Here is a 27,356-nt window from a genome sequence, read left to right on the forward strand (position 1 = left end):
GGGGGTAGCGGGGAGGGAGGGGAAAAATGAGGACCTAATGTCAGGGGTTTAAGTGGAGAGAAAATGTTTTGAGGATGATGTACAAATGCGCTTTACACAATTGATGTGTGTATGGATTGCGATAACAGTTGTATGAGCCCCTAATAAAATGTTAAAAAAAAACAATCCTGAGCCATGGGGGATCCTGATTTCCGGAGCCATCGCATCACATCTGGTTAATTCTACAATCCTCTCCCGCCAGTTTCTGGACTTCAGCCGAGTCTCTTCATCCAGATGGATGGGTGTCCCTCGCTTGGCTCATCTTTGAAGTCTTCCTGACTTTCTTTAAAGTCCCTGATCTAACTAAGAACTTGTTTTATATGGGCCAGCACACTCAAAAACATGTGGCAGTCACTTCTTCCATGATTTAGGCTGATGTCCACCTCAGTTTTATTAAACATTTCTTATTCTGACTTCAAAATAGTCTCCCCCCAGTCCCCATGGAACAAAAGTACCGCCCTTCCTCTTGAAGGCACCCTAATGAGACTGAGACCGGGCATGTTATGGAAGACCATTTTCGCAGCCCCTCACCGCTCACGGACATGTTTAAGCACACTTTGCTTGGATTAAACCCCTATGTGTGTGAACTGGCACCCTAGCAGCAAGGCCTTTTTACTTCTCTCCTGGACGGGAACCCGATTAGGTACGGGGGCACAGTTGCAAGCAAGATTCTATGTGCTCTTCAGTGTATGACAAGATGATCACAGGACAATTTTTTTCTGGTAACCTGATATTAAAATTTCTTTCTCAGCCCGGCCTTTTTCTAGAGACCCATTGTAAAGATATATTTATAACACAGCGAGAGTATAAGTGCTCACATCTTGCCACTATTTGGCTGTAGAAGAAAACCCTCTGGGAATAAGTTATGAGATACAGCCCTTGCCAGACTGCAGAGAAAGAAAAAATCTCCTTTTAGGGTGCCAAGGTTCGGGCAGTCAGAAACTGCTATGCGCAAGGCAGCTTTAAGGTTTTTCGTGGTTTCTAGACTCATGTGAAGACGTTTAGATGAAAGGAAACTTCCACTTTCTGACTGCTGTATTTACACACACCAAGCGCCTGTGGTGTGTGTGTGTGTGTGTGTGCGCGCGCACGCGCGTGTTTGCAGCTCTGGTGGCAGACCTGGAGATTTGCATTGACTTTGGTGTTTGCTTTGCAGGAGTTTATGTCGATGCTGTTAACTCCCTGGGCCAGACTGCACTTTTCGTTGCTGCATTATTAGGTCTGACGAAATTGGTCGATATTCTGGTGGATTATGGCGCAGACCCAAATCAGTAAGTAGAATAACATCAGTGTCCACAAAATAACAGGTGTATGCTTAAGACACGCTGGTATATTAGGGGGAAATTTCGACAAAATAATAAAAGCCAAAAAAAATTTTTGGCTAATTTATAACAATGAAGTAGTCCAAATGTTGATATGCTTGTGTGAAGTAACTGCTGATAAAGGTATTTTAAAAAAATCATTTTATTGGGGGCTTATACAGCTTTTATCACAATCCATACATACATTGTGTCAAGCACATTTGTACATTTGTTGCCATCATCATTCCCAAAACATTTTCTTTCTACTTGAGCCCTTGGTATCAGCTCATTTTTTAACCCTCCCTCGTGAAGCCTTGATAATTTATAAATTATTTTTTTATGTCTTGCACTGACCAATGTTTCCCTTCACCCACTTTTCTGTTGCCCATCCCCCTGGGAGGGGGTTAAATGTAGATCAGTGTGAAAAGTTCCCCCACCTTCCCCTTTACCTTCCTGGTATGGCTACTCACATTATTGGTTCTGAGGAGTTTATCTGTCCTGGATTCCCTGTGTTTCCAGCTCTTATCTGTACCGGTGTACATGCTCTGGTCTAGCTGGATTTGCAAGGTAGAATTGAGTTCATGATAGTGGGGTGGGGGGAGCATTAAAGAACTAGAGGAAAGTAGTATGTTTCATCTGTGCTATACTGCACCCTGACTGGCTCATCTCTTCCTTGTGACCTTTCAGTAAGGGGATGTCCAATTGTCTACAGATGGGCTTTGGGTCTCCACTCCATACTCCCCCTCATTCACAGTGATATGATTTTTTTGTTCTGGGTCTTTGATGCCTGATACTTGATCCCATGGATACCTCATGATCACACAGACTGGTGTGCTTCTTCCATGTGGGCTTTGTTGCTTCTCAGCTAGTTGGCCGCTTGTTTATCTTCAAGCCTTTAAGACCCCAGACGCTATCTCTTTTGATAGCCGGGCACCACCAGCTGATGCAGGGTTTTTTCTAAGTAGTTTCATTGGGCCCTGTGAAACAAGGAAGTGGACTGAACTGGTCATTAGAGACGCTGTTTGTGTATGTCTCTCTCTGGGTCGTCATTTGAAATAGGGCCTGTTTGCTTTCAGTTTAATATATGCCCTGGCAAGTTTGTCTCCAATTTATATACCTGATAGTCAAGAATGACTCTCTGTCAGAAAGTTTGACTCTTGCCTGGCTCTTGTGGTGGTGGTTTTAAAGATTCTGAGTTTCCTAGGTGGTCCAAAGTTTAATATGGAGCAGAAGGTAGTGAATCAGCCTCCTGCAAAGCTCCCTTCTTGTAGGCCTGGGGTTCGTCCTAGCTCAGACTCACCGAATCCTCGCAGCACCCCCCTGGCAGGTCTTTGTCCAGTCCCGTTAACAGGCCAAACACCGTGTTCCCAGAGTGCCCGTGATTCCACTTGCTGGCATAGGAGTGTCTAATGTGAACAATTACAAAAGTTATAAAATGACGAAGGGCTCAAGTAGAAAGAAAATGTTTTGGGAATGATGATGGCAACAAATGTACAAATGTGCTTGACACAATGGATGGATGTATGAATGGATTGTGACGAGCCCCCAATAAAATGATTTATTTTGTAAAAGAAGTTATAAAATGGCCTGTCATCTGACATGAGGTTTTGGTTTAAAACAAACAAAATAACTTATTGATGCTGGGGTTTTGTTTGTTTCTTTTTAAATAAGATTACTTAGGGGGACAAAACTTGTTAATTTTAAATGGGAAAAAAACCCCAAAAAGACAGCCCATACTAGATACAATTACTATATATTCTTTAATAGGATCGAACTATTGAATTATATGATATGTGAAATATATGCCAGCAATATTCTTCAAAACTTAAAAAAACAAAAACAAACAGAAAGGTTTACCGTGAGTCGGCATGGACTCATGGAAAGGGCACAGACCGAAGGCTGTATAATCCTTGCCCGTGCCACCTGCTGAACCCCGCTTGGAGGAGGGCCTTGGAGCCGCTGACACACTTGTGACCCCGCAGCCGCTGCTTTGATGGAAGCACTCCCGTGCACGCAGCCGCGTTTTCCGCTCACCAGTGGGTCCTCAGCAGACTGCTGGACGCAGGAGGAGACTTACGGCTTCACGACGAGAAGGGCCGCAGCCCTCAAGCTTGGGCCTTGGCGGCCGGGAAGGACCGCAGCTCCGCGGTAAGGGGGCCACCTAGAACCCGACCCTGGGGACCCTGGGCTAGCACGGGCTTTTGGGGGCTCTGGACATGCAGGCCCGGGGTGGGGGTTGGGGGAGCTGGCCAAGCAGTTGTACAGCAACTCCCCAGGCAAGCCTGGGAGTCCTCCTCATCTGTTCGGGGTGGAGGGAGCGCACTGGCTGCTGTGCTAGCTGCTCTTTAGGCAGCAATTCATTCAGTTCCCAACGCAAGTCGGTCAGGGAGGCCCAGAAACATCCAGTCACCTGCCACAAAGCAGCAGGCAGGACATGTGGTCAGCGGAGTTAAACCACATAGCAAGTGTCAGAAGCACTGAGGTCTGTCTGAGTGGTGCTGGGAAACCGGGAGGGGTGTGTGTGTATGCGCGTCTCCTTCCATTTCCCACCTCCCCTGTGCTGCCCTGCAGCGTCAGACTGCACAAGTCCCTTCGCCCCTCCCAGCCTCGATTTTCTCATCTGTGGGAGGATCCCCTTGGCCCCAAATCATTCCACGCCGTTAGAAATCACCGGGCCCTCGGCTTGCAGCATTCCTGCCCGGCCGGGCCATGGGCAGCGGGCTCTGCGTTGCGTTGCAGGTGGTGGACTTCATGCAGCGCTGCGCCACGCACATGCAGGCTGTCCTCCAGGGCTTCTGTGACCTGCTTAGAAAGATCGACTCCCCGCAGCGGCTCGTCTGCGGCCTGCCCAGGTTCGGGGGCCTCCGGCAGGGGTGAGTACTACCCTTAGTGGAACAGGGGTTTCTGCACCACCCAGCCTTCCCCAGGGGTCCCCTGCCAGCACCCGTCCATGAGGATGAGGCCATGGATGTGAGGTCAGTAAGTGGAGAAGCCGTCACGGTTTGGTTTTCCCCAGGACCCTCTTTCTGTCATCGAAATAACTGGTCCAGCTGCTGTGGGGTCCTTACTGCAGCCCCAAGCCCGGCTTCTCCTGGGAGGCCCCGGATGCTGGGATGCTGCTGCTTCCCAAGGGAAGAGTTACTCCCCCCTCTTCACCACGACCTTTAAAAAAGAAGTCAGGTCGTGCCACTCCCAGCCCACACTTTGGTAGGTAGGACCCCCCAGGGGACTTACAGGATGAAGCGGAACCATGCAACCCATCTGGGGGGAGGTTCCTTCCCACGTGCGCAGAGGTTGGGAGACTTGTCAGAGTTGGGGATGATTTTATTCATACACATTCCTGTTGGCTGTTTCCCGCCTAGAATAGATCTGGGCAAGGGCAGGGACCAGGTCTCCGATCTTCAGTGCTAGCCCTCAGCTGCCTGGTGTGTGGGACAGTACCGGGAGACAGGGTGTGGACAGGGCAAAACCCAGCCCAGGTGTCATGAAGCATCCACTAGAGGTGATGCCTGCTAGTGCTCCAGCGGCTGGACCACGCAGGGCTGAGGGTGGAAGGAAGTACATCTGCCCTTGAAATAGAGGAAGGAGCCCTGGGGGCGTCGTGGGTCAGCAGTGGACTGTTAACTGCAAGACCAGCAGTTTGAATCCACCAGCCGCTGGGGAGAAGAATGAGGCTGTTTGCTCCCATAAAGATCAACTGCCTCAGAAACTCTGTGTAGGGTGGTTCTGAGTTAGACCTGACTCGATGGCAATGGCTGGGCTGGGTTGCAGGTGGCATTTGGGCGGGGCATATGGAAGAGCCATGGCAGGAATGCGGAACACTGAGCTCTGGTTCCCTGCTGCTCTGTGACCTTAACTCAGCCGCCCTTGCAGTCTGGAACATGAGCACACTAGAAAGCTCATGTGCTGTATATTTGGTAACTCGCTTCCAAACAAACGTAGCCGCTTCTGATCTGGCTGTGGGTGGCGGATCTGGGAGTGCCTGGGCTGAATGTGGGTCTATAGACGCTGGTGGAAGGTGCCTGGTCGAAGGCTTGTCTGGCCTGGAGGGCCCAGGTCCACGGGCTGATGCTGGTGCTGGGCTGCTCCACAGGGTTGCTGAGTGGCTTCACGGCATGGGCACTGGCTCTTCTGGAGAAGGGGACAAAAGTCACTGTCATTTGGGCCGTTCCCTGCTGTGTTCACAGTGTGGAGGGGAACACAGGGCGTGGCGGCCCCTCAGAAGCAAGCTGTCCGTGTTGCTCACTGCTACACCAGAATACACCCTGTCTGGTCCTGATAGGGACCATTGTGATAGCCCTCGGATTCTGAGTGCCTTCCAGTCCAGGGGCCACATCTCCGCTGCTGCTGCTGCTGCCCTGGATCTTTGGATTTTCAGTGGCTAATTTTTCACAAGTAGATGGCCAGGCCTTTCTTCCTAGTCTATCAGTCTGGAAGCTTCACTGAAACCTGCCCATCATGGACAGGCACACAGGCATTTGAAGTACCGGGGTAGCATAACTTCCAGCAGCACATAAGCCATCACAGTAGGACACACCGACAGACAGACGGGCGGTGGTGGCCCCCTCTGTGGGTGGGTCCACGGTCAACAGCTGAGTAGTGGAGACAGAGCTAAGGTGCATTCTGAAAACAGTGGCAGCATTGTCCCCTGGGCAACCCTGACTTTGGTTCCCCTGCTTTAAAATATTTCTAGAAACTCTCCTGGCTCCCCTAACCGACTGCCCAAAGCTGGAGTGATTTCTGCCCAAAACATCTACAGCTTTGGCTTTGGGAAGGTAAGTCCGGCCCGGGCCGCCCCCCACCTTTGCCCAGTCTCCCTCCGTAGTCTCCCCTCCATATTCTCACCGAAGTAGGTGGTGGTTTGTTTCTGTTTTGCATTTCTTTTGCCCCCGTTGAGGAAAAATACCCCCCACCTTCTTTCTCCCTGTGCTTACTGAAGCAAAGTCCACCGAGCGACCTGAGCTGATTCGGAGTGCTTAGAAAATGGTCCTGACTTCGCCGTGAAGGCCCGGGTAGATGAGGGGATTCAGAAAGTTCATGGCAACATTCTCTTATTGTGGGCTCCGGCCCCACAAACCAAACGGGTCCTTAGGAGTGGCTTTGCGATTACGGAAAGTAAGATAGACAAGCGAGGCACAGGGGCTCCCCATTCCCACGTTGGGATCGAGAGAGAGTGAATATATTTTTCCATGGGTGCTTATAATCATGGGGCCTACAGATCTTTCAACAGGCAAACACGTAATGGAGTGGACATGTGACAGTGAGTGCATAATAAAACAGGCGGGTAATAGAATGAGTCAAGTGCCTAATCTTGTCCCTCCCCAAGTTCTTCCCCAGAGGAACAATTTATGCTCAGTATCGGAAGAAGACGTCAGAAAGGAGCCACTCTTTAGGGTGGGATGGGCAATAGCATCCGATCGCTCTTTACTGCACAGAACCTCCGGGCGCATCTTTCACGGCAGCTCCTTCTTAGAGGACTAGAGTAGCGGCTATTTTCAGTCACGAGAATGTGTATTAATGGTCATTTTTATCTCAGAACTCTGGGAGCCTTCTCCCACCAGAGTTGGCCTTCCAGGCGCTCTGAATTGGAGCATGGAGGGTTTGGCCGCTTACATTCTCATCCAGTCCCTCATCTTTCAGTTCTGTTTCTCTGTGAACTTTTTGGAAGCCACTGGTGGCCTGGCTCTGTGAGTGAGTGACCTGCCCTCCCACGGTGTGTAAGCACTGCTGACATGCTTTTAAGGACTTGGGTTTTTAAAGTGTGGAGGGTCCATGGTGACTCGTGGCTCCTAGCTCTGCCGGTCCAGGAAGGCCATTGCTGGTGGGGGGTGATGTTTGCTGGCCCCTCAGCCCTCATGCCTGAGGCTCTGTTGGGGGCTCACAGGCCCCTCACCCCAGCACAGGCGCCTTGGGCAGGTGTCTGACCCTTACCATGAGCCTTAGTTTCCTCATGGGTCAAAGGGCAAGAATTACTACAACCTTGCAGGGCTTCTCAGAAACTTAAAGATAATATAAACTAGAAAATTACTATCAGTCTCATAGGGGGATTCAGTCCTTTGGGGAGCGTTTCCTCCCACAATGCAGGCTGGCGTGGGTTTCAGTTTTATCTTACAGGAGGGAAGCAGCTGGCCTACCTCGGCGCTCTTCCCGTCGTTGGAGCAAAGGATGTGATTCAGGCTGACGACGAGCCCACCTTCTCCTTCCTCAGTGGCCCCTACATGGTCATGACCAAGTACGTGAGCAGCCTGACCAGGCGAGGGGGTGTTCGTCTGGGTAAACTAGGGAAACAAATCCACAGAAACCCATATGTATAAGAGAGAGTTTTATATAAAGGGTAAGTGTACATTAAGAAAGCATCCCAACCCAGTGCTGCCCAAGCCCATAGGTCCAACATTAGCCCATATGTCTGACACCAATCCACAAAGTCCTCCTCAATCTCACAAAAACACACGCAGTGATGCCGACTGCAGGAGGAAAGCCAAATCAGTGAGCGTGTAAGCATCTCAGCGCTGGCAGGGGTCTCCACAGGGCTGCTCCAGCACCCAGGGCTGCATCCGGGTAGGTCCATGTGGCTTCTCCTCAGGGATGTCTTGCAGGAAGTGAGCCTTGCCAGCTGAAGCAGGGAACTGGCTAAGGCAGCTACATCTGGTCTGACCATCAGAAAGCAAGAGACCCGAGAACTAGAAAGGCGAGGCTCACTGAGCCATTTATCTCTCCGCTCTTCAGTTAATCCCACATGTGTTTATCGGCCAGGTTGGCACAATAAACCTAACTATCTCACGAGGCTTCATGTGTCTGGGGGAAGAGCGGAGGCGGTTCCTGCCCTGCATTTGGAGGGTTTCTTCCCAAACACAAGCAAACGTGGAGAAACATATCTTAGGTTGGGGTTTTCCAACCTGGACACTAGTGACATCTTGGGCTGGGTCATTCTCTGCTGTGGGCCTACCCTCTGCATGGGAGGAGGGTGAACAGCACCTCTGGCCTCTGCTCGCTAGATGCCCAGAGCACCTGGTGCCCCAGCATAACACCCACAAATGTCTCCACCCACTGCCATGTGCTCCCTTGGGGGCAAGCACCCCAGCTGAGAACCACTGCGCGAGAGAGTTCTCCTTACAGTACCCAAACTCCTCTGCATTGGAATTAGAATCAGCTACATGCCCTTTTGTAAAAAAAATACTTTTATTGGCATTTAACCCAGGTATCATGTGATTTAATTGTTCGATCATATTAAGAAAAGTTGTGCAAGCTCAATGTCTGGGAGGAAACACAGGTACTGAAGCCCACGAAGCTGCTGGGACAGCTGCACCTCTTGCCAGGCAGCTCCAGCAGAGGCCCAGGGGCGGTGTTCGGCTGTGATGAAATTCCCCAGAGGCCTGGCACTTAAGGGGCCCATGGGAGCTGTCTCAGCCAAGGCCTCAGCCTCTACGAACCAGGACCCTTCGTGGTTTAAAAGAAACTACCTCTCAACACTTTAGCCAAGAAAAGACCAGGGTCAGACTCGTGAGGCTCTCTGTCCTCATGCCACAGATCTGTCCACCGGTCACCTCTCCTCTGATACTACCCCACGGTTACTGCTGGGCCCCAAGTCTGACCCCTTAGCTGGATCCTGGGCTGCTCCATCCCACACTCTCCATACCAGGGGAGCCTCTGTCTTTTGACAGTCCACACCTCATCCAGTCCCTGGACCAAAATCCTGCAGTGACGCCCCCCCAGGGAGTGCCAGGGCAGACACACCAGCCCCCAGGTCTGATCACGCCCCTCCTGCCTCCGATGCAGCCTGGTGTGGAACGGGAGCAGGGTCACAGTGAAGAAGCTGAACCTGTCTGCCCACCCGCACTGCAGCCGGCTGCGGCTGGCCGACCTGCTGATTGCAGAGCAGGAGCATTGCAGGTGAGGAGCTTCGGGGCCAGGGCCCCTACAGACCCAGACTGCCTCCCCTCCCTAGCATCCCCTGACCTGACTTCCGAGGGGTCCCAAGGAGGAGTGAATGGTGGCGTTGGTGAGAGGCACAGCGCTGCTGGCTGATTGGCTTCCCAGAACCTTGGACCTGATGGAACACCATGTGGCCGCCCTGTGTGCACTGAGTCCCAGCCTCTCTGGGATGCCAGCTCCTCCCTGGGTTTCCTGTGACTGTCACACCAGTGTCCAGAGGTTTTAGCTTGGGATGAACCTGGGTTCTGTGTCTCTAGAGGCCGAATGCCGCTTCCTGGGGAAATCAGCTTAGAGGGGACCCAGCAACTGAGTGGATGTGTACAATCAACGAGGGCTGGGACTGAGACCAAATGGGGTAGAAGACTGGGCAGCATTCTGCCAGCGATGGCGTCCTGGCCTCATCTTGAACGTGAACCTGATAGAGTTCTCCCAACTGGCTGTTGGGATCTGAGATGGAGTATGCCCTCGGGGCCGTTCCTCCATAGTCCCTGGTACTCTGAAGTCCTTGGGGTCTGGTCAGGGAGAGTTCACAGATTCCACTACAGAGGAACCCCCCTCACCCCCCCGCCGCTTCCCCTTCCCGCCTGACCAACCCAGTCTCACTCCCTTCCTGTGTGTTTAGAAGAACAGGGTGTGTCCTTGGTCCTTGAGTAGCATTTGTTCAAAAGGCCTAGAGAAGAGAGGGCAGCACCCGTCTGTTCACCACCCTGCTTCCCCCACCTGCCTGAGTTGGCTTCTCTTTGCAGCAAGCTGCGGCACCCTCACCTGCTGCAGCTGATGGCCGTGTGCCTGTCCCAGGACCTGGAAACCACCCACCTCGTGTATGAGCGCATCACCGTGGGCACGCTCTTCAGCGTCCTCCACGAACGGGTGAGGGATGCCCCCTGGGTGCCCTCTCCGCTCCCCCAGTCCCCTTAGATCTCCGACTGTGTGTGCCTGCACAAGGATCTCTTCGCCCAGGGGCCAGCCAACTGACTCGAGAGCCATATGAGGCTCTTGTGGTACATACATGTGGCTCTGCAGTAAAACCGAAATTGAAAATGAAACGATCACAGTTTCATTTAAACACTTCTATTTGTAAAAGTATATTGATGGCTCTTAGATAATTTTTAAATTGTTGTGAGGGACAGGATTGGCTCTTCCGTCTCAAAAGTTTGCCAAAAGTTTGTCTTAGTCCTTGACTTGTGTGTGCTCTATAAGGCATCCTTTAAGGGCCCTGGTGGTGTACTGGGTTATGTGTTGAGCTGCTAACCCAAGGTCAGCAGTTTAAAACCACCAGCTGCTCCAAGAGAGAAAGTGGAGGCTTTTTACTCCCATAAAGTTAGGGTCTTGGAAACCTACCGGGGCAGATCTACCCTGCATTGTCAGTCCTGCTGCTATATCAGACAGTTAGGAGATCAGCAGGCACAGGAAGCTCCCCAAAGGGGCACTTTCACTGTGTCCTGAGTGAGTTAGCTTTCGGAGTCCACTGACTGGGTAGGTTCCTTGGTGGGTGGGGGAGGCTCAGGTCTGGCTTTCCCCAGCAGTTTGCCCCAGGCTGGCCCTGAGTGGTCCCCTCAGGCTCTGAGGTGTTCAGAAGCTTAGTTCAGGCGAAGGGGCCAGGCTTGCAGCCTGGGTTCCTGGATCCAGGACCACTAGGCTCTTCACGTCACCACCCGGGCTGTAGGTGGTAAACTGGGGCTACTAGGTAACCAGGACGATGCAATGGACGGCTCTGGACACTAAAGAGTGTTGCCCGGTGTCCGGGGCCTGGCGCGTTTCTCCTTGCAGAGGTCCCAGTTCCCCGTGCTGCACATGGAGGTGATTGTGCACCTGCTGCTGCAGATCTCCGACGCCCTGAGGTACCTGCACACCCGTGGGTTTGTCCACCGCTCCCTCAGCTCCTACGCCATCCACATCGTCTCGACCGGGGAAGCCAGGCTGACCAACCTAGAGTACATGCTGGAAAGGTGAGTGGACCCTTGGCCGGACTTGCACAGAGTCCCCCTGCAAGCCAAAGCCCTGCGAGTTGAAGGCCGATCCCCTACCTCTTGCTCTCAGGGCACGAAGGGTGGATCCCCCTGCGCTTCCACAAACACAACCTGGGGCAGGAAGGTCAGGGTTTAGACAAAGCTCTAGACACTCTGAAACCGCGTGCCTGCGTGGGCGCCACCTGCTGTTCAGATGGAGGCATAGCAGCTCGTGCTTTGGCTCACCCGTAGAAATGTGAATTCCACACTAGAGCCCTGGTGGCGAGTAGGCATTAAGGGGTTGGGCTGCTAACGGCAAAGCCAGCAGTTTGAAACCATTAGCCGCTCTGCGGGAGAGAGATGGGGTTTTCTACCCCATAAAGATTTACAGTCTCAGCAACTCCCTGGGGCAGCTCCACCCTGCCTTACAGGGTCTCAGTGACAGAGTTTGAGTGGCGCCTGGAGCTGATCCAGTCCCTCCCTCTTTGCTAGGTGAGAAAACCAAGGCCCAGAGAGAAGAGAGGCTCTAAGGCCCCCATCTGGCGGGCTGGAGGAAGAGCTGGGGTGCAGTCTGGGCGCTCCTTTGCTACAGGAGCAAGAAGGGCTTGAGGAGCAGCTAGGCAGCCCCAGGGGGGCTCTGCTGCTGACCCGGGTGCCAGAACAGAAGGGAAGGTGTGAGATGCACTGACCTCTGAGGATCAGCCACATGGCCACGTGAGGGGCTCCATCAACGCCACAGGTGGTCCAGAGGGGCTGAGTGTGGAGCTCTTGTTGGGGCTGGCAGTCAGCAGTTGCAGCCCGAGCAGAGTGGCCGATAATGTGAGCGGTTATCCAGGAGTCCCCAGTGACTGTCAGGCCCACACTTGGATTGTTGGTAACACTCTAGCTGACAGGTTGGCTTGTTCAGTGCCAGTGTCAAGGCTAGTGCCTGCCTCTTGGTGTAAAAGACACTGCCGTTTCTCCCACTCTCCAACTCCTTTTTCCCCTCATAATCCGCATAGCCCGCAGTTCAGTAGTTCGATCCTATCCTGAAGAGTTGTGCAGTCAGTCCACCATCAGTTTAGGACATTCCAACTGCTTCTTAGTGGGGTCTTCAGAGTTGGAAGTGACCTAGGAGATGGTGTCACAGAGCCGCCCCTGTACATGTAATGATGGCGGAGCTGAAGCCTAGAAAAGTATCAGCCCCGAGTGGCAGCCAGGATGGAGGAGGGCCCCTGTCCTCCCCACTGTGTCAGAAAGGAAGGTGAGAGGAAGTGAAAGAGGCAGGCTGTCAACCCTGCTTCTAAGTGCCGTGCCTCTCAGCAGGGCAGCTGAGCTACAGGGCCAGTTTGTAACGCCAGGTCAGCAAATAACTTCTTGTCCCTTGCTTCTTAAGAAGGGTTGACTTCGTTATTACGTCATACTGAGTGCTCGCCGTAGTGTTGGTGCCAGCTCTTTACTTGGCTCGAAGAGTATTTGTACAGCCCCGGTCTCGAGAGGCCCCTGACAGCTGTGGGTGGCTGTCAGCGCAGACCTGAGTCTGGGGACCCTGACGCAAATCCATTCAGGTTTTGTGGGCTCAGCCAACGTGCAGTGCGCTCTGACTCAGCCGTCAGGTCTACCAAGGAGGCCGAGCCACTTACGCAAACCCTGGAGCCTTCGAGTGCTGAGCTGAGGGGCCTGGCCTTCAGAGGACAGAGAGGAGGCGATCAGAAGTTGAGGGTGGGTGCCCTAGACAACTGATGAAAGCCCCTTCTTGGAAGAGTTGGCATCTTCTTTATTTTATTAAAACATATTTGACTTTGTGTGTGGGTGAAGGCTCACACTGCATTTTGGGGTCGCATTCAACAATTTCTGCACAAGTTGCTGGTCCCATTCTCCACATTGTGTGCACACCCTCACTCTCGGTGCTGTGATTGTGTGATTTCTAGCCATCCAGGTCCTCTGCCGCCTGACGTTCTCACCTTTGCTTTGAAATACTCGTGGAACACGTGGTCTCAGATGGGTGGTTTCTAAAGGGCGCAGTGCTTATGAGTGCTCGTTATTTTTTGAGCCAGTCTGTTATTTAGCTGGACGGTGACCTTGGGTTAGTGTTGGTTCAAGGTCTGCAGAGTATCTCAAGGCAAGTCTCGGGAAGTCCTCCAGTCGCAACCAGCCCAGTAGGTCTGGTTTTGAATTTCAGAAATTTGAGAGTCTGTCCCATATTTTCCTCCCATTCTATCAGGCTCTGTCTGTTGTGGTCCAGATTTGAATGGGTGCTGGTGGTAGCTGGGCGCCATCCAGTGCCTCTGATTTGGGGTGGACTCTGGTCCTGTTGCTCAGTCTCTTCTTCAGTCTTCGGCTTCCTCCTCTTTTGCTACAAATGAGTGGCGAGCAATCGTGGTCCCTTGGATGCCTCGGACGGGCCTCGCACTCGTTACTTCATGGTGAGTGTTGAGGCTCTGTCGCAAGCTCAGGAATGCAGTGATACAAAAGATGGATGAGGGGGCCTGCTCTCATGGGCTGACCCCAAGTGGGGTGCAGAGGGGAGCTAGATAGTAATAAAATGAACCCCCCCCCCAAAATCCATTCAGCTAGCAAGTGCTCTGAAACCCATAAAAGAAATCTACTTCCAGTTAGGTGGTCAGGGAAGGCCTCTCCGAGAAGCAGGTACTTGTCCGGGATCTGTGTTCGGAGTATGCCAGGCGGAGGAAGCCAGCAGTGCACCAGCTGGAGAGGACAATGTGTCCAGCGTGCGAAGGAAATAGAAAGAGGCCCCGGGGTTTGAGTGGAGTGGTGGGTGGGGAGAATGGCTAGGTCAGGTGGGAGGTGGGTGAGGCAGCCCTGGCCAGGTGGAAAGGATAAGGGGATCCAGGCTTGGGCCATCCCAGCGGTCCTGTAACTGAGCTCAGAGTCTGGCGAGGCATGGGAAAGCTCTGGGAGGCCGCCAGCCACTGTTCAGAGGGAACGGCTTCACAAAAGTGTTGTCCGTTGGTTGTTTTGCTCTCCTGAGATGAGCACCCTGCCTGTATGTTGTCTTCTGTAGCCACGAAGGAGGCGTGCACAAGGACCTGACCGGAGTACCCCTCCCCACCCAGCTGTACAACTGGGCTGCCCCCGAGGTGGTGTTTGAGAAGACGGCCACAGCCAAGTCGGACATCTACAGCTTCTCAGTGGTCATACAGGAGATTTTAACCGGTAGGTCAAGGCCGAGCATTAGCAATTGGCCAAAGTCCCTATTAGTAGGTTGCATTTTCTCCCTCCAGAAGTTACTTCTTTTTATGAGAACACTACCTGGCCTGAGGCCGTGAAGTTTCCCTTCTGGTCCCAGGTGTACTCATGGCTGATATTCCCTTTTTCGGGGGCCAGGGCCTGCCTGGCAAATGGGCCGAGTGGCTTCTCAGGTGTGGTTGAGCTCCCCAGGTAGTTTCTCTACTGGGAAAAACATTTAAAGGGGTGAGTGATTGGATGGAAGATCTCCCAGCCCACTCGGCGTCTAACTGTGGCTCCTCCCGGTGGCTTTCCCCTGCAGACACCGTACCCTGGAATGGTTTGGAAGGCTCAGTCATCAAAGAGACCATGGCCTTGGGAAATCACTTGGAAGCTGATGTCAGGCTTCCAAAACCTTACTATGATATTGTTAAGTCAGGCATCCAGGTGAAGCAGAAAGACCGAACTATGACCCTTCAAGATATCCGATACATTCTGAAAAATGACTTAAAGGTGAGCCTGGGGCTTGTCTTCTCTCTCCTGGGGGTGGGAGATCAGGAGCGAGGGACCAGGAACCTCAGCTACGAGAAGTTTGTTACAGCCTTTCTGTGTTCCTGAAAAAGGCATAGTTGCTTCACTTGGTGAGGACAGGAGGGCAACAGTGGAGTCAGCAAATGCAGTGACATTCGCACTCCAAAAACAGTTGTAACAACAGCTATGATGGCCTCCTTAGAATTACAGACTTCTGATGGCCGGATCTCTCTCTCTGGGACATTCAGGTGACCCTAAGGAAACCCTGGGCAACCTCTGTGTCTTACAGGATTTCCTCGGCGCCCAGAGAACTCAGCCAATGGAAAGCCCCAGAGCGCGGAGCTACGGACCCCATCCCGATGTCAACGTCTACCTTGGGCTGACCTCGGAGCATCCCAGAGAGCCCCCCGACTTGGCAATAAAAGAGCTGAAGGGAACTAGCAGGCCTTTCCCCACAGGTTAGGCCCCGGGGTGACAAGCAGGTGTTTGAAGTCACACGAAGTGCCACTCATGCAGTTTTCCAAACTGTAAACCCACCTTGTGCTGAGGGTACCTTCCAGATAAGTCAAGATCCTTAAAATCATCCAATTAAGCGCTGTGGGCTCACATATATCTCCTTCTTGGGTCCAGAGCTAAGCAGTAGCAAGCTGTCTCTTCCTAGCCCTATACCTTTTAGGAATTGACCTTGAAAATGATGCTTTTAAATATTGAAAACAATCTGACCCAATACACAGAAGTAAATTACTCGGCCCTTTAATTCTGCCACCGAGGAAGCGTTGGCTGGCGTGTTGGTGTTCCCTTCCATTCTTTTGCCTTGTAGCCTTACTGCTTTTTTGAGTATCTCGGAACCTTGGCATTTGAAGCTGGGAAGGGGCTGGCAGTCAACAAGCTCATGTTACAGATGTGAACACCCAGGATTCAGAGAGGTTAGGGCCCGCTCAGGGTTGCAGAGCTTGTTAGAGAGCCGGAACCTAGGTTTTCGGACTGGTCCCATTTGACTCTCCTTCTGACTGTGCTGGAGCCCTGAAGAGGGAGGGGCCCAGGCTCTCATTCTTTGGGTCCCTCCATCCCATTCTGCATAAGCCACACCCTCTTCAACCTGGGGTGGCAGGGTGGCAGACCTGGACCTATTTTTTGCTGTATTATTCCTCTCATACAGGGGCCCTGGTGCCTTAGTGGTTACGCAGTGGGCCGTGACCACAAGGTCAGCAGTTTGAAACCACCAGCCCCATCTTGGGAGAAAGAGAGGACTTTGTACTCCTGTTAACAGTTACAGTCTTGGAAACTCACCTTCAGGACAGTTCTACCCTGTCCTATGGGGCCACTAGGAATGGCCACTGATGCTTGGTAGTGAGTTGTGGATTCTTCCCATGCTGCATTGGCTTCCTGGGTAACTCCTTGGCTCGTTTTAACAGAGTTCACCAGGAACATAGCTGTGATGTAACTGGCACGAACGGTCAAGCTTGTGTGTGTCAAGAAAGCTGTGACTGCAGCCATTAAGCTCAGGGACTTATCGCTTGCATGCCTTGAGGGTTAAGCATATTTTGAACTCACTGTGATGAAGGTTCCACATGCCCCCAAATAGTGTTTTAGAGAAGGAGCTTAGGCTAGGTGAGGAATGCCCTCTGGCCCAAGGGAGCGTGTCTGGCAGGGCTGTGCCCCGGGGGAGGGGGGGAAGCTGCCTTCTGCCTTCCTGCACCTCAAGCAACAAGCCCAGGCTGCTGGATGGTTAGCAGTGACCACTTTTACCCGGAAACCCCACTCTTGATTTTTTTCAACAGGGAGTCAGCTTCGTTCTCCAAGGGCCACTCCCATGGCTGAAGCACTTGATGCTCAAGCCCGAGAACCAAGCCTGGGGGCCAAGGAGACTCCGAGCCAAGGTGCTGCTTCTCCCAGGCCGCCGCCAGTGGAGGAAGAGACCGGGAGCTCCAGCGCTGATCCGGGGAGCCTGTCCAGCTTCGAGATCAATGAGATTTGCTCCGGCTGCTTGGCTGTGGGGAGTGGCAAAGGGGAGGAGCCCCTCGGATCGCTTTCGTCTCTTGAGGTGGACAGTTCTACCCAGGAGGACGAACTGAAGTCCATGGAGGAGGAGCTGGACAGGATGGAGAGAGAAGCAGGCTGCTTCAGCGACGAGGACGGGAGTTCTTTAGACGTGGAGACAGAGTTCTCCTCCGAGGACTGGGCCTGGGAGCAAGATTCTCCGAGTTCTCACAAGGCCCGTGAGCCCACCAGAGAAGCCAGGGGCAACGTGAGCAGCAGGTCCATGACCGAGGAGTACATCAGCAAGTGCGTGCTGAACCTGAAGATCGCGCAGACCCTGGTGCACCAGAGCGCCGACTTGCTGAGCACCACCCAGCAGAAAATCGACCAGCTGGAGGGGATGCAGAGGGAGCAGGAGGAGTGCAGGTCTCTGTGGGAGAGCTCGCGAGAGTTTGCAAACGTCCCTGATGCACCTTCAGCCCTCGGTCCCCCGGCTTTGGGCTACATCCCCCCTGTCGGGCCGCTGTCAGGGAACCAGCAGCTGGACTCCAGGGACAATTCCCGGACCCTCCCAAGGTCTCCCAGGCCAATGCAAGACTTTCATGGAGGACGTTTTGGCAAAAAATCCCGGAAAAGAAGCCATTGTGGCTGGAAGTCTTTCACGTCCTTCACCCAGGTCTCTGCGGAAAGCCCTGGAGATCAACCCGGGAAGAGCCGTCAGGTGAGCCTACGAAGGGGGAGATGAGGAAGCCGAAGCAGGGTGTGCGTTTAACAGTGCTCCCAGCCTGTGTGCTGGGCATATAAATGCCACCAATGCACAGCAGGGCCCTCCTGACACTGGGAAACCAGGCCTCTAGGATGGGGTGCAAGGTAGACACTCCACCTCAAACTCCAAAACTGGCACCCAGCGTTTATTCCCTTCTCTCAGTGCATCCGGGTGAACCACAGGGATTGCTGCTGCTGCAGGTCAGAGGAGTCAAGACTATGGCACTTTACACGGGTCTCCTTATTACGGGAGCAGTCTTGGGCAAGCTCTAAGGTTCGTTCATTCACTAATGTTCAAGGAGCTGCAGCACCCCTCAGACCCCGATTGTGATGGAGTATGAGCTCTTGAAGCGCCAGGAGGCCCAGGGGGCAGCCTGCGGTCAAGGAAGGCCTCCTTAAGAGGTGAGAAGACCCCACAGGAGTTGGCTGGTCCTTTGGCCCGGGGAGTGCTGCTCTAGGTGCTCCTGTGAGGAGTCCCTTCAGGGCAGGGGCGGGGTCTTACTCCTTTGGCGTCCTAGCAGCTAGTAGGTTCCCTCTGCATGGGCATTGAAGGGATGAGTGAATGAGAGAATTTGGACACGTTTGTGGGTAGAAAACTATTAGCTATAAGCTAATGCCCATTACATACTTTCCTGTGTTATGCTTTGGTTATTTATTACTGCATCACAAACAAGACCCAACAGAGTGGCATACAGCAGTGGTTCAATGTTTTTCTTGATTCCGTGGGCTCCCTAGTGGGTTCTTCTGCTCCATGTGGTATTGGCCAGAACAATCACTCTGTCCACTGCTGCCCATTGGCAGCTGGGCAGGGCCAAAAGATACATGACCTTGTGGGGCTCCTGGAGCCGCACTGGCTTCTTGCCCACAGACTTCTCAAGCAAAAGCCTGCTGAGCCTCCTGAGAGCTGGTCTCAGGTCAGTGCCATTTGTGCCGCTTTCCATTAGCCAGACAGTCGCTTTGGTCAGCCTGGAGTTCAAGGGAGGTGACGTAATGCCCTCTCTTGGGAGGGAGGAGTGGGGACAGTTGAGTGTAGGGACAGTGAGTGTGGGGACAGCGAGTGTAGCATCACTGCCGGCCATGTACTAGTACATCAACCATGCCCAATCCAATTCTCTTTCATTTATCTTCTCTTTAAAATTCCACCCTGTTTTCCTAGCATCACCAGAGAAGATGGTATTTCTACATAAGCAAATTTTTCAGACAATTGTAATCCATCCCTTGTACTTCTCAATTCTTGATATTTTAATTCTATTGAATGAAAACATACTGCCAACTTCCCTTTATTCTTTTTATTTATCTTTCCTTTATTCTAGTCGCCGCATTAGATACATCCTGAATAGGTTCTAACCTTTCTTGGTGGGAGAGAGCGAAGCTGCTCGGTGTGTCTGCTGTTGGGAGATCCAGAAGCAGTGTGGCGTTTGCCACACACTGAGCTCTCAAGAGCTCACGCTCTGGGGAGCGTGTGGTCATTTTTATGTCTTCTCTCACTTGCTGCATCTCCAGGCCCCACCTTATTGCCTTAATTTGTTCCAGACTAAGACATATAATTGACTAAATGTATAATTATGTTAAAAGCTGACCTGAAAGTCTCCGTTTGGGATAAAGAACATCAGCTTCAGTATTTTGAATTTACTGTTTCTAAAGTATCATGGCCTTCGTTTTATGTATTTTATTTTCATAGCATCCCGACTGGGGGCTCCAAGCACATATCCTGTCCCAGTCTGACATACCCGCTCTCCCACATGAGTTTGAGTAAGTGTGAGTCTGTGCCATGGTGCGCAGAGGGTACTCATTCAGTCACTGACCACAGGTCAGCAGTTCAAAACCATGTACTGCTTCTTAGAAGAAAGGTGCAGCTTTCGACTCTCGTAGAGAGTTAACAGCTTCAGAAATCCACAGGGCCAGTTCTAGCCGTCCTGTAGTTCTGTCCTGCTGTGAGTCAGAAAGGAGTTGATGGCCGAGAGTGGAGTAGACCAGAACCCAGGTGCAGGACTCTGGCCGTAAAACTTTGCTGTCTTAAGATTAATACACTGGAAAGTTGCTCAGGAAAGTTTATGGTGTTTGTTTTAAAATCCAAAAAGTACTCTTAATAAGCATTTTAGCAGTAGAATATTTTAAAATCGCACATAGTGCAAGAAGTTAGACCTACTGTGCCAGAAGCCTCGCACTGATGCTCACGGGCTTTGTGAGGTGTGTTTTGACCACACAAAGTCACCCTCTCCTTGCACTCCCTCTGGACTGGGTTCGCGGGGTCACCATTTCTGGGAAGAGGAATCCAGGTAAGAAATGGTTCCTGGAGGGAAATGGCTGTGGGCAGGGTCACTGTTTCTGCACATTTCAGAACGGCTTTGAAAGGAGAGTGGGCGCATGAGTTGCCTCCTCCCAGCCCTGACACGTGCTTACTGCTCTTTAAGCTGCCAGCTCCACGTGCCTCTGGAAAATGCGACGCCACCGGCCAGTTTGAGCCCTCGCAGGGAGCCCAGGACAGTTTGGACAGAAGCAGGAGCCCGGATCCCAATAGGTGCGTCTCACTGTTCACATTCCTCTGCATCATGTCGTTGATTGTCCGGTGATAGCGGGGCTGAGCGGATGAAGGGAAGGAATGCAAACAGCTTGGCGCATCCTGGACCCTCACAAGTAAGTGAGCAGAAAGGAGCCAAGGAGCTGGCAGCTCTTAGGGGACATCAAAGGCCAGGTGGCAGCAGTGACTTCAAGCAGACAGAACACAACTGTTAACGACCGGTCAGCCACCTCTCCCGCCCATCGGACTGCCTGCGCGGCCGCGAGGGGTGAGCAGCCTCCTGCTCCCCCTGGCCCACTGGCTGCCACCCACTAGGGTGCCGTGGAGTGATCCCAGCAGTGACCACTGGAAGGGGGGGAGCACGTACAAGGAGCTTCAGAAAGTTTGGGGGAAATGCCATCATCATTGAGTTCTACTTTCTATACGCTGTTTGAAGCGCTCTGACACCTCACACTTGGTTTTTCAGAACCGTTAGGTGACAAAAGCTTGTGGTGTGGTCTCCCGGCCCCAGCTCCGTCTCCTCCCCCCAAAGACCCCAAAGGCCAGGAAAAGCATAGCCTGTTACCATGTGTCTTAGTCGGGGACCAGAGAGACAAATTCGTAGACACTCGTGTGTAGAAGAAAGAGCGATTGAATATTGAGAAAACATCCCAGTCCAGATCAAGTCCGATAATAGCCTCTATGTCCAAGACCAATCTATAAATTCCTCTTCAGACTCAAAGCAGTGCAATGACACCGAATGCAGGAAGATCACAGGCCAGTGGGTGGAAAGTCGTGGATCCAGTGGCGGTAGAGGCATCTCAGCACTGAGGTGGCCCCTCCAGCTTCAGGGCTCTAGCATAGCTCCATGTGTCTTGTCAGCAAGCATGTCTTGCAAGGAGTGAGCGTGTGTCCTGCCTCCAAGGAGCTAGGTATCTCCTTAGGGCCTCCAAATGGGGTCATCAAGCTGCAACCTGATTGACAGGCTAAACTCCACCCTTAACACTCTTAAGTCTCAAATTAACAACAGATTACGTAACTACCACATCATCTATCCTAGCCTTTTTTGTACATCTTAAAAGCATAAACATTTAACTATATTCATTTAGACAGTTTTACATCTTGATGTTTCACACGAGTATTGTCGCACAGTCTTAAGAACGCCCTGTAAACTTTCCTGGAAATTGTTGCGTTCCCTCATTGCTGAATGCAAGCTGGTTTCATGCACTTTTCCTGATAGGCACGAGGCTCGACCAGTGATTGTAGAGCATGCTTTTCCCTGTATTTTGCATTAAGTCCTTAGGATAGATTCCCAGAAGTGGAGTTGCTAGGTCAAGAGCATGTGCATTTTAAAGGCTCCAAAGAGGATGTGCATTTTAAAGCCTCTCAACTGATGATGCCAAATTGCTCTTTAAAAAGAAGGCCCTTGTGTCTGACCTCTGTGCTTCCAGCCTGGCTAGGGAGTAGGGCATTCTGGCTAACGGAGCCGATACACATACCACACACCCTACACTTGTGAAGTGTTATTTAGTAGGTGGTAAAATACACAAAGTTCTTAGGAAAATTCCCTTATTTTTTAAATTCTAATTTTCCTTGAGCCTTTTGGAGCTCAAGGAATCCTGGTGGCACAAATGGTTAAGCACTCCACAGCTAACCACCCAATGGCTCAGCAGGAGAAAGATCTAGAAATTTGCTTCTGTAAGGATTACAGCCAGGAACACTATCGGGCAGTTCTGCCATGTCACACAGGCTCACTGTGAGTCGAAGATCTCCAGGCCACCTAACAATGGCAATAATAGATAAACATACCAATATTGATTTTATACACATACGTATCAATATGTAAAGTAATGGAATATCCAGAGGAAAAAGGCTCCTCTGTTTTTCAGACAGGGAGCCCTAACCTCAGAGGGAAGGAAAGCTCTTCGGAGTAGGACAGATGGCGAGTGGGAGGCAGGCCCAGAACTCCTAGGCCAGCCAGGCTGAAGACGCTAGTGCCTGGGCGCCCTCGGGCCCTTCGGACGGGTGGTGGGGCCTGTGGCCAGCCCTTTCTGGTAGAAGGGCAGGCACAGTTACGGAGCCATCACCTGTGTTCCGTGGTCTTTCCAGCAGCCCAGAGACCGGGTTCTGTCTGGTGAAATGCTTTCAGTTGTTTTGGGTTTTTCCCCCACTACCTCTGAAGACTTCCTACAAACATTTTTAGAGTCAGGAAATCTGGACTTTGTCTCCCTTCACCCACTTTTCTGTTGTCGGTAAGACATGAAAAAATAATTATAAATTATCAAGGGTTCATGAGGGAGGGAGGGGGGGAAATGAGCTGACACTAAGGGTTCAAGCAGAAAGCAAATGTTTTGAGAATGATGATTGGCACCAAATGTACAGATGTGCTTGATGCAATGTTTGTATGTATGGATAGTGATAAGATTTGTGTGACCCCAATAAAATGATTTAAAAAAAAAGAAATCTGGACTTTGAATATATCTCAGAGATCTCCCAACCCAGTCCTTTCACTTCTCAGTCACAGAAGACCTAGAGAATCCTCTTCCCGGGCCGGAGTCACACAGATTCATAGTGCATTGTTGGAGACACCCAGCCACCCACAGGGACATCCTGGGTCACTCCCGCCTGCCCGGGACTCTGCCAGGTAAGGAATCCTGTGGCCTGGACACTGGGGACTAGCGCCCTCTTGTGGTGGGTTCGAGTCAGTGCAGCCTAGGACTGGCTCCGAGTAAAAGGCTGTACCTCTGGGTGGGTTGGTGGACTTCACTGGGGCTTGAACAAATGGTTGTGTTTGTGTCCCCTTGCTCCCACCCCCACCCCCACCGAAACCCCTGTAATGTAGGATCAGTGTGGAATCTGTTCCCTCTGAAGTCTATAATCCCAAATCAAGAAATCGTGAAGACGAAGAGGTTCACTTAAAATGGAAAAGTAAGTATAGAGACATGGCCAAAATGAGACTTCAGTCATCTGCCTAACCTGGCTATTAGCTCTTAAGTGCAAAGCTATTCTGATCGTTCCAACCAAAGCTAGTAATGTCCTCCCGCGTGATTCTCGTCCATTAGGTCCTGCCGTTTTAAAAGCAAGGCCCGTTGTCTTCAGACTACAGAAGGAGATGCCTTTCCCCCCCTAGACTTTAGAGGAAATATTCACATGCTGTATAACCATGAGGTTAGCAGTTCGAAGTCACAAGCGACTCCACGGGAGAAAGACAAGGCTTTCTACTCCCTTAAAAAGAGTCTCTGAAACCCACAAGGAAGTTCTGCTCTGTTCTGTAGGGTCAATGTGAGTCACAGCAGGCGAAACAGATCAGTACCCGATACCTATAGCCTGTGGGCAGTCTGTCAGTCTTACCTAAAACTCGACTTACTGCGACTGTGAGCCAGTCACAGCAACCCTATAGAACCCCTGTAGGTTTCCCAGACCAACTGTTTATGGGAGTAGAAAGCCACCTCTTGCTTTAGCGGGCACGTAGAACATTTGGAATGTAAATGTTCAACAGGAGCTGTAGCTGAATTCAGATTTCTACTAGCCACTACCGATGGGAAGCTGCAGGTGCTTGTACTGTAAACTCTCTGTGCTAGGAGGGTCCCTTGAAGTTGTCTGCTGCATTCTAGTCTGGATTTTAGACAACAAGGGCTGCTGTGGGGGGGACGGACTGAAATCTTGCCCTTCCCTGACTGTGCCCTCAATTCTCCCCTTCAAGCCACAAAGGGCAAGCGAAGGGCGATACCGCTATTAAAAGGGTAATCATTGTGACATGGGACCTGTAGTGATGGCTCCTTGAGAATTGAAAACCCTCCACCACCCCCTGCTGTGCACGGTGATGTTTAAAATGCTGCTTTCTCTTGTGCCCAGTGGAGGTGAAAGAAATGGCAGAAAAGGCATGTGCTGGGCGGCTCATGGTGCTTCCCTGGCATCCTCAGAGTAGTTTGCCTTCAGCGAGTGAGGCCGAAAATAGGTCCAGTCCTGATGCCCTGATGCAGCGTCGCGCGAGGGACCCTGAGAGCGTGGATTGGCAGCAAGCAGTAGAGTATTCCGTCCAGTGCGATGGCACGAAGAACAGTGAGCAGCCCGGCGAGCAGCCTGGGCCATGGAGCTTCACCAGTACGTTCAGTGGGGGTGGGGGTGCGGTGGGGTGGAGGGCCTAGGCTAGCTCTAAGCTGATGCCAGCTCTCAAAGGGAAGAACATTGCCGGCTTAGTTCCTCTGCTTGGCCCGCTCCCTTCCCACTCTAACGTCCCCCCGCTCCCCGCACTGTTCTTCTCTGAGGTGAAGAAACCAGACATCCCTGTCTTCACTAGTGGGATGGCCCACTTTGTCCCGGAAGTAAATTATCTCCATATACAGACCCTGGTCCTGCATCTGCCCCAACAGGGAATCGAACTGTTCTTAGCTGGAGCAAGAATGGACGCCCCGCCCCGCCCCCTGTCCTACTGCATCACATTTTGAATCTGAAATACACGCACTGGCTCCCAGATCTCCCTGCCAGAGTAGCCTACAGTCACATGACGTGTGGTGCCATCACTTTCTGCATGCACGTGTTCAAACTCACGACAGTGTATCCCACTGTGAGGGCCAAAATAGGACGTGTCTTCCCCGGTCATTTCTTGTAGATCTGTTGGTAGTGAGCGTTGCTAGTATCTAGACGCTGTCCCTTGTCAAACATAATGGGTGGGCAAAAAGGTGGCTGATCCGGGGCTGCGCTTTGGGGCCGAACGACCAGACTCCACTCTCTGGACCTAGCAGACGTGGGACGTGGCCGCCCTGAGCAGAACAGGCACGCCTCTGCCCTTTCCAGTGAGTGTCATCGAGTGACTGCTGTGTTACAATTATTAGGTGCCAGACATCTGTCCCTCAGAAGGAACGAGCAGCCAGCAAATAGTGACGCCTTCCAAGCAAGCCTCGACACACTCATGACCGTTGAGAAACCTTACGGCGTAAGTAAGATGGCCCGGAGAGCCTCGGTGAACCCGAGGGCCCGGCAGTCCCTGACGGTGGAACACACCGCCGTGAGTTTGAACGCGCGCATGGTGTGACCCATGACGGTGAACGATCTGTAGTTATGTTTGATTGGGGCATGTGCCTCACATGTCTGACACGAAGAACGCCGTCGCCGTTTGAGTCAGTTCCAGTTAACGTGGCGTGCATCGTGGTGCTGGGCGAACACAGTGGTCAGCCGGCAGCTTTCCCCCTGACTGTACCGTCTAGTAGGGCGTGCGAGACCAATCCTGAAACCCCAGGTGGAAGGAGGGAGTCCCAGCTCATGACCCAGCAGGTGTCTGCGGCGGGTCTGGATGAACAGGAAGGGCACTGCCTGGCTGGGGACCAGAGTGCCGCCATGGGTGACGTGCTCTCTGACCAGCTGCAGGAAGGTGCTCCTGCTGCACAGCCAGCCATGGCAGGCTTCATGCGGCCCGGGTGTTGCTCGCATTGGCATTGAGTGGCAGCCTTGCCCAAGGGCTTTGAGCGGATAGGTGGGTCACAGTCCAGTCACATTAAGGGACCAAAACTTTCTATTGTCATCGACAGGAGGCCACAGCCACTTAAAGAATAAAACCTGCAATTGAGAATGAAATAATATAAAACCATAATTATGATGTAATTAGAGGTCTTTCAAAAGACATAACAGGCGTTGAATCACAACACACAAATCACCCGCAAGGACACTTTATTCTTCCTTGCCCATGCGGGCGGGGAGCACGTGCCCACACTAAGCATTCTGGAGAGGTAGAGGTAGACCTAGCCAGGGAAGCGGGGACTGGACGGGGATGCCCCTGGGAGGTGAAGGGAAGTGGCCAAAGCAGCGTCGGAGATCAGAATCTCTGAGGGGGTGGGGGAGGCTGGGAGACAAGCCATGTGGTGACCAGGCCCAGAAAGGAAGGCTAGAGAAGACGCTGAAGGTAAAGCTATTACTTTCAGCTCTGTTTCTGCTACTGAAACTCGATTGCTGCTTCCAGATCATGCCCCTTCACTTGCCTCTAAAGGGTGGTACTTGCGGGACTGCCAAATCCCCTGCCTCCCGTCTGAAGCATGATGCCAAGGGAGGGACTGCTCCTGCAACCCTGAGAGACCAGGGGCTTCCCCCTCACTCCCCAGTTGGAATGGTGGCGGCAGGACCTTTGTCTTTGCTATGGTATCGAACATGCAGCCTAACCCTGGTTAAGTGCACCGCCAGCTGTGGGACCTACCACTGTGCGTTACCACATAGTTCACACCACCCATGTCTCTTAAACTTAATTTACTTCTCCTGACCTTTGAGTAGGCAGGTCACCTAACCCCCTACTCAGCCCTACACGGAGGGAGACTCCGCTTCAGTGGGCACGGAGGGCCAGCCGGCAAGGGTGCATGAGGCCTGCTGGGCACTGCTGGGTGTTGATACTTTGCCCAGCTGTAGGGCAAAGTTCAGAGCGAACGCCAGCCAAAGAGCAATCTCCCATGTCATTTCATAGGATCAGTCTGCGGGATCATCCGACTCGCCAGCGTCTTCTGAGGACCTAACAGATGAGTTTCTAACTCCAGACTATGAATATTTTTGCTCCTCGACTGCTCAGGAAACCTTAGCTCTAGAGGTAAAGTCGCCACCGTTCAGGGTAAAGTATATTTTCCACTGTCTCCCTTATGTTTCCCTCTCCCTTTTATGATCGTGTTTAATGAGGAGAGTAGCTTGCCACATAAGCATACATGGTGTTCCCTGGCCCATGGTTTCAGATGTGCTTTCTGAGAAACCGGTCTTTTAAGAAGGAATGGTCACGCTGCTAAGACAGCGGGCCCCGCGATTGCCCAGCACTTTGTACTTGGCCCCCCAATCGCTTGTTTGTGCAGCCTCTCCCACGGGTCCCAAGAGCTAAAACTTTTTGAAAAATGATTTTGTTGAGCATATATATCGGTTCGCGCATTTCTGCATATATAGTTCAGAGACATGGACTGCATTCTTCCTGCTGAGCAACCATTGTTGCTCCCATTAGCATTAGCATAAACTTACTCCTCAGGAAGTGTCCCATCTACTCCTGGAGTGAGTTGTCCATTTGCCCCCATGCGCATCTCCTTAAGAGAGCACAGGGAGCAAGGCCACTGCTTGTCGGAGGGTCTGATGGAGAGCAAACTCCAGGGGACTTTCTTTTGGCTTAAATTTTAATCTCAGGACAAAATCTGGATCCCATGAAAATATGAAATTGTGTGCATTGATTTTTTT

General features: G+C 52.0%; 1 protein-coding gene across 1 annotated transcript in view; it reads left to right on the forward strand.

The window, feature by feature from the left end:
* Nucleotides 1–27,356, forward strand: part of TEX14 (testis expressed 14, intercellular bridge forming factor) — a 59,505-nt gene that overhangs the window by 1,816 nt on the left and 30,333 nt on the right. The window contains exons 2-19 of the mRNA XM_045299296.1: nt 1,196–1,310; nt 3,323–3,488; nt 4,080–4,213; nt 6,034–6,115; nt 7,442–7,572; nt 9,117–9,230; nt 10,019–10,142; nt 11,043–11,221; nt 14,226–14,377; nt 14,712–14,902; nt 15,210–15,378; nt 16,702–17,621; nt 20,080–20,186; nt 22,684–22,809; nt 23,008–23,093; nt 24,021–24,269; nt 25,001–25,101; nt 26,614–26,733. Coding sequence (XP_045155231.1) covers nt 1,196–1,310; nt 3,323–3,488; nt 4,080–4,213; nt 6,034–6,115; nt 7,442–7,572; nt 9,117–9,230; nt 10,019–10,142; nt 11,043–11,221; nt 14,226–14,377; nt 14,712–14,902; nt 15,210–15,378; nt 16,702–17,621; nt 20,080–20,186; nt 22,684–22,809; nt 23,008–23,093; nt 24,021–24,269; nt 25,001–25,101; nt 26,614–26,733 — 3,266 coding nt within the window. The remainder of the gene's footprint in view (nt 1–1,195; nt 1,311–3,322; nt 3,489–4,079; nt 4,214–6,033; nt 6,116–7,441; nt 7,573–9,116; nt 9,231–10,018; nt 10,143–11,042; nt 11,222–14,225; nt 14,378–14,711; nt 14,903–15,209; nt 15,379–16,701; nt 17,622–20,079; nt 20,187–22,683; nt 22,810–23,007; nt 23,094–24,020; nt 24,270–25,000; nt 25,102–26,613; nt 26,734–27,356) is intronic.

This window comes from Echinops telfairi, unplaced genomic scaffold (genome assembly GCF_000313985.2).
Source record: "Echinops telfairi isolate 266 unplaced genomic scaffold, ASM31398v2 ScPeMD7_7458;HRSCAF=8496, whole genome shotgun sequence".
NCBI classification, from domain to species: domain Eukaryota; kingdom Metazoa; phylum Chordata; class Mammalia; order Afrosoricida; family Tenrecidae; genus Echinops; species Echinops telfairi.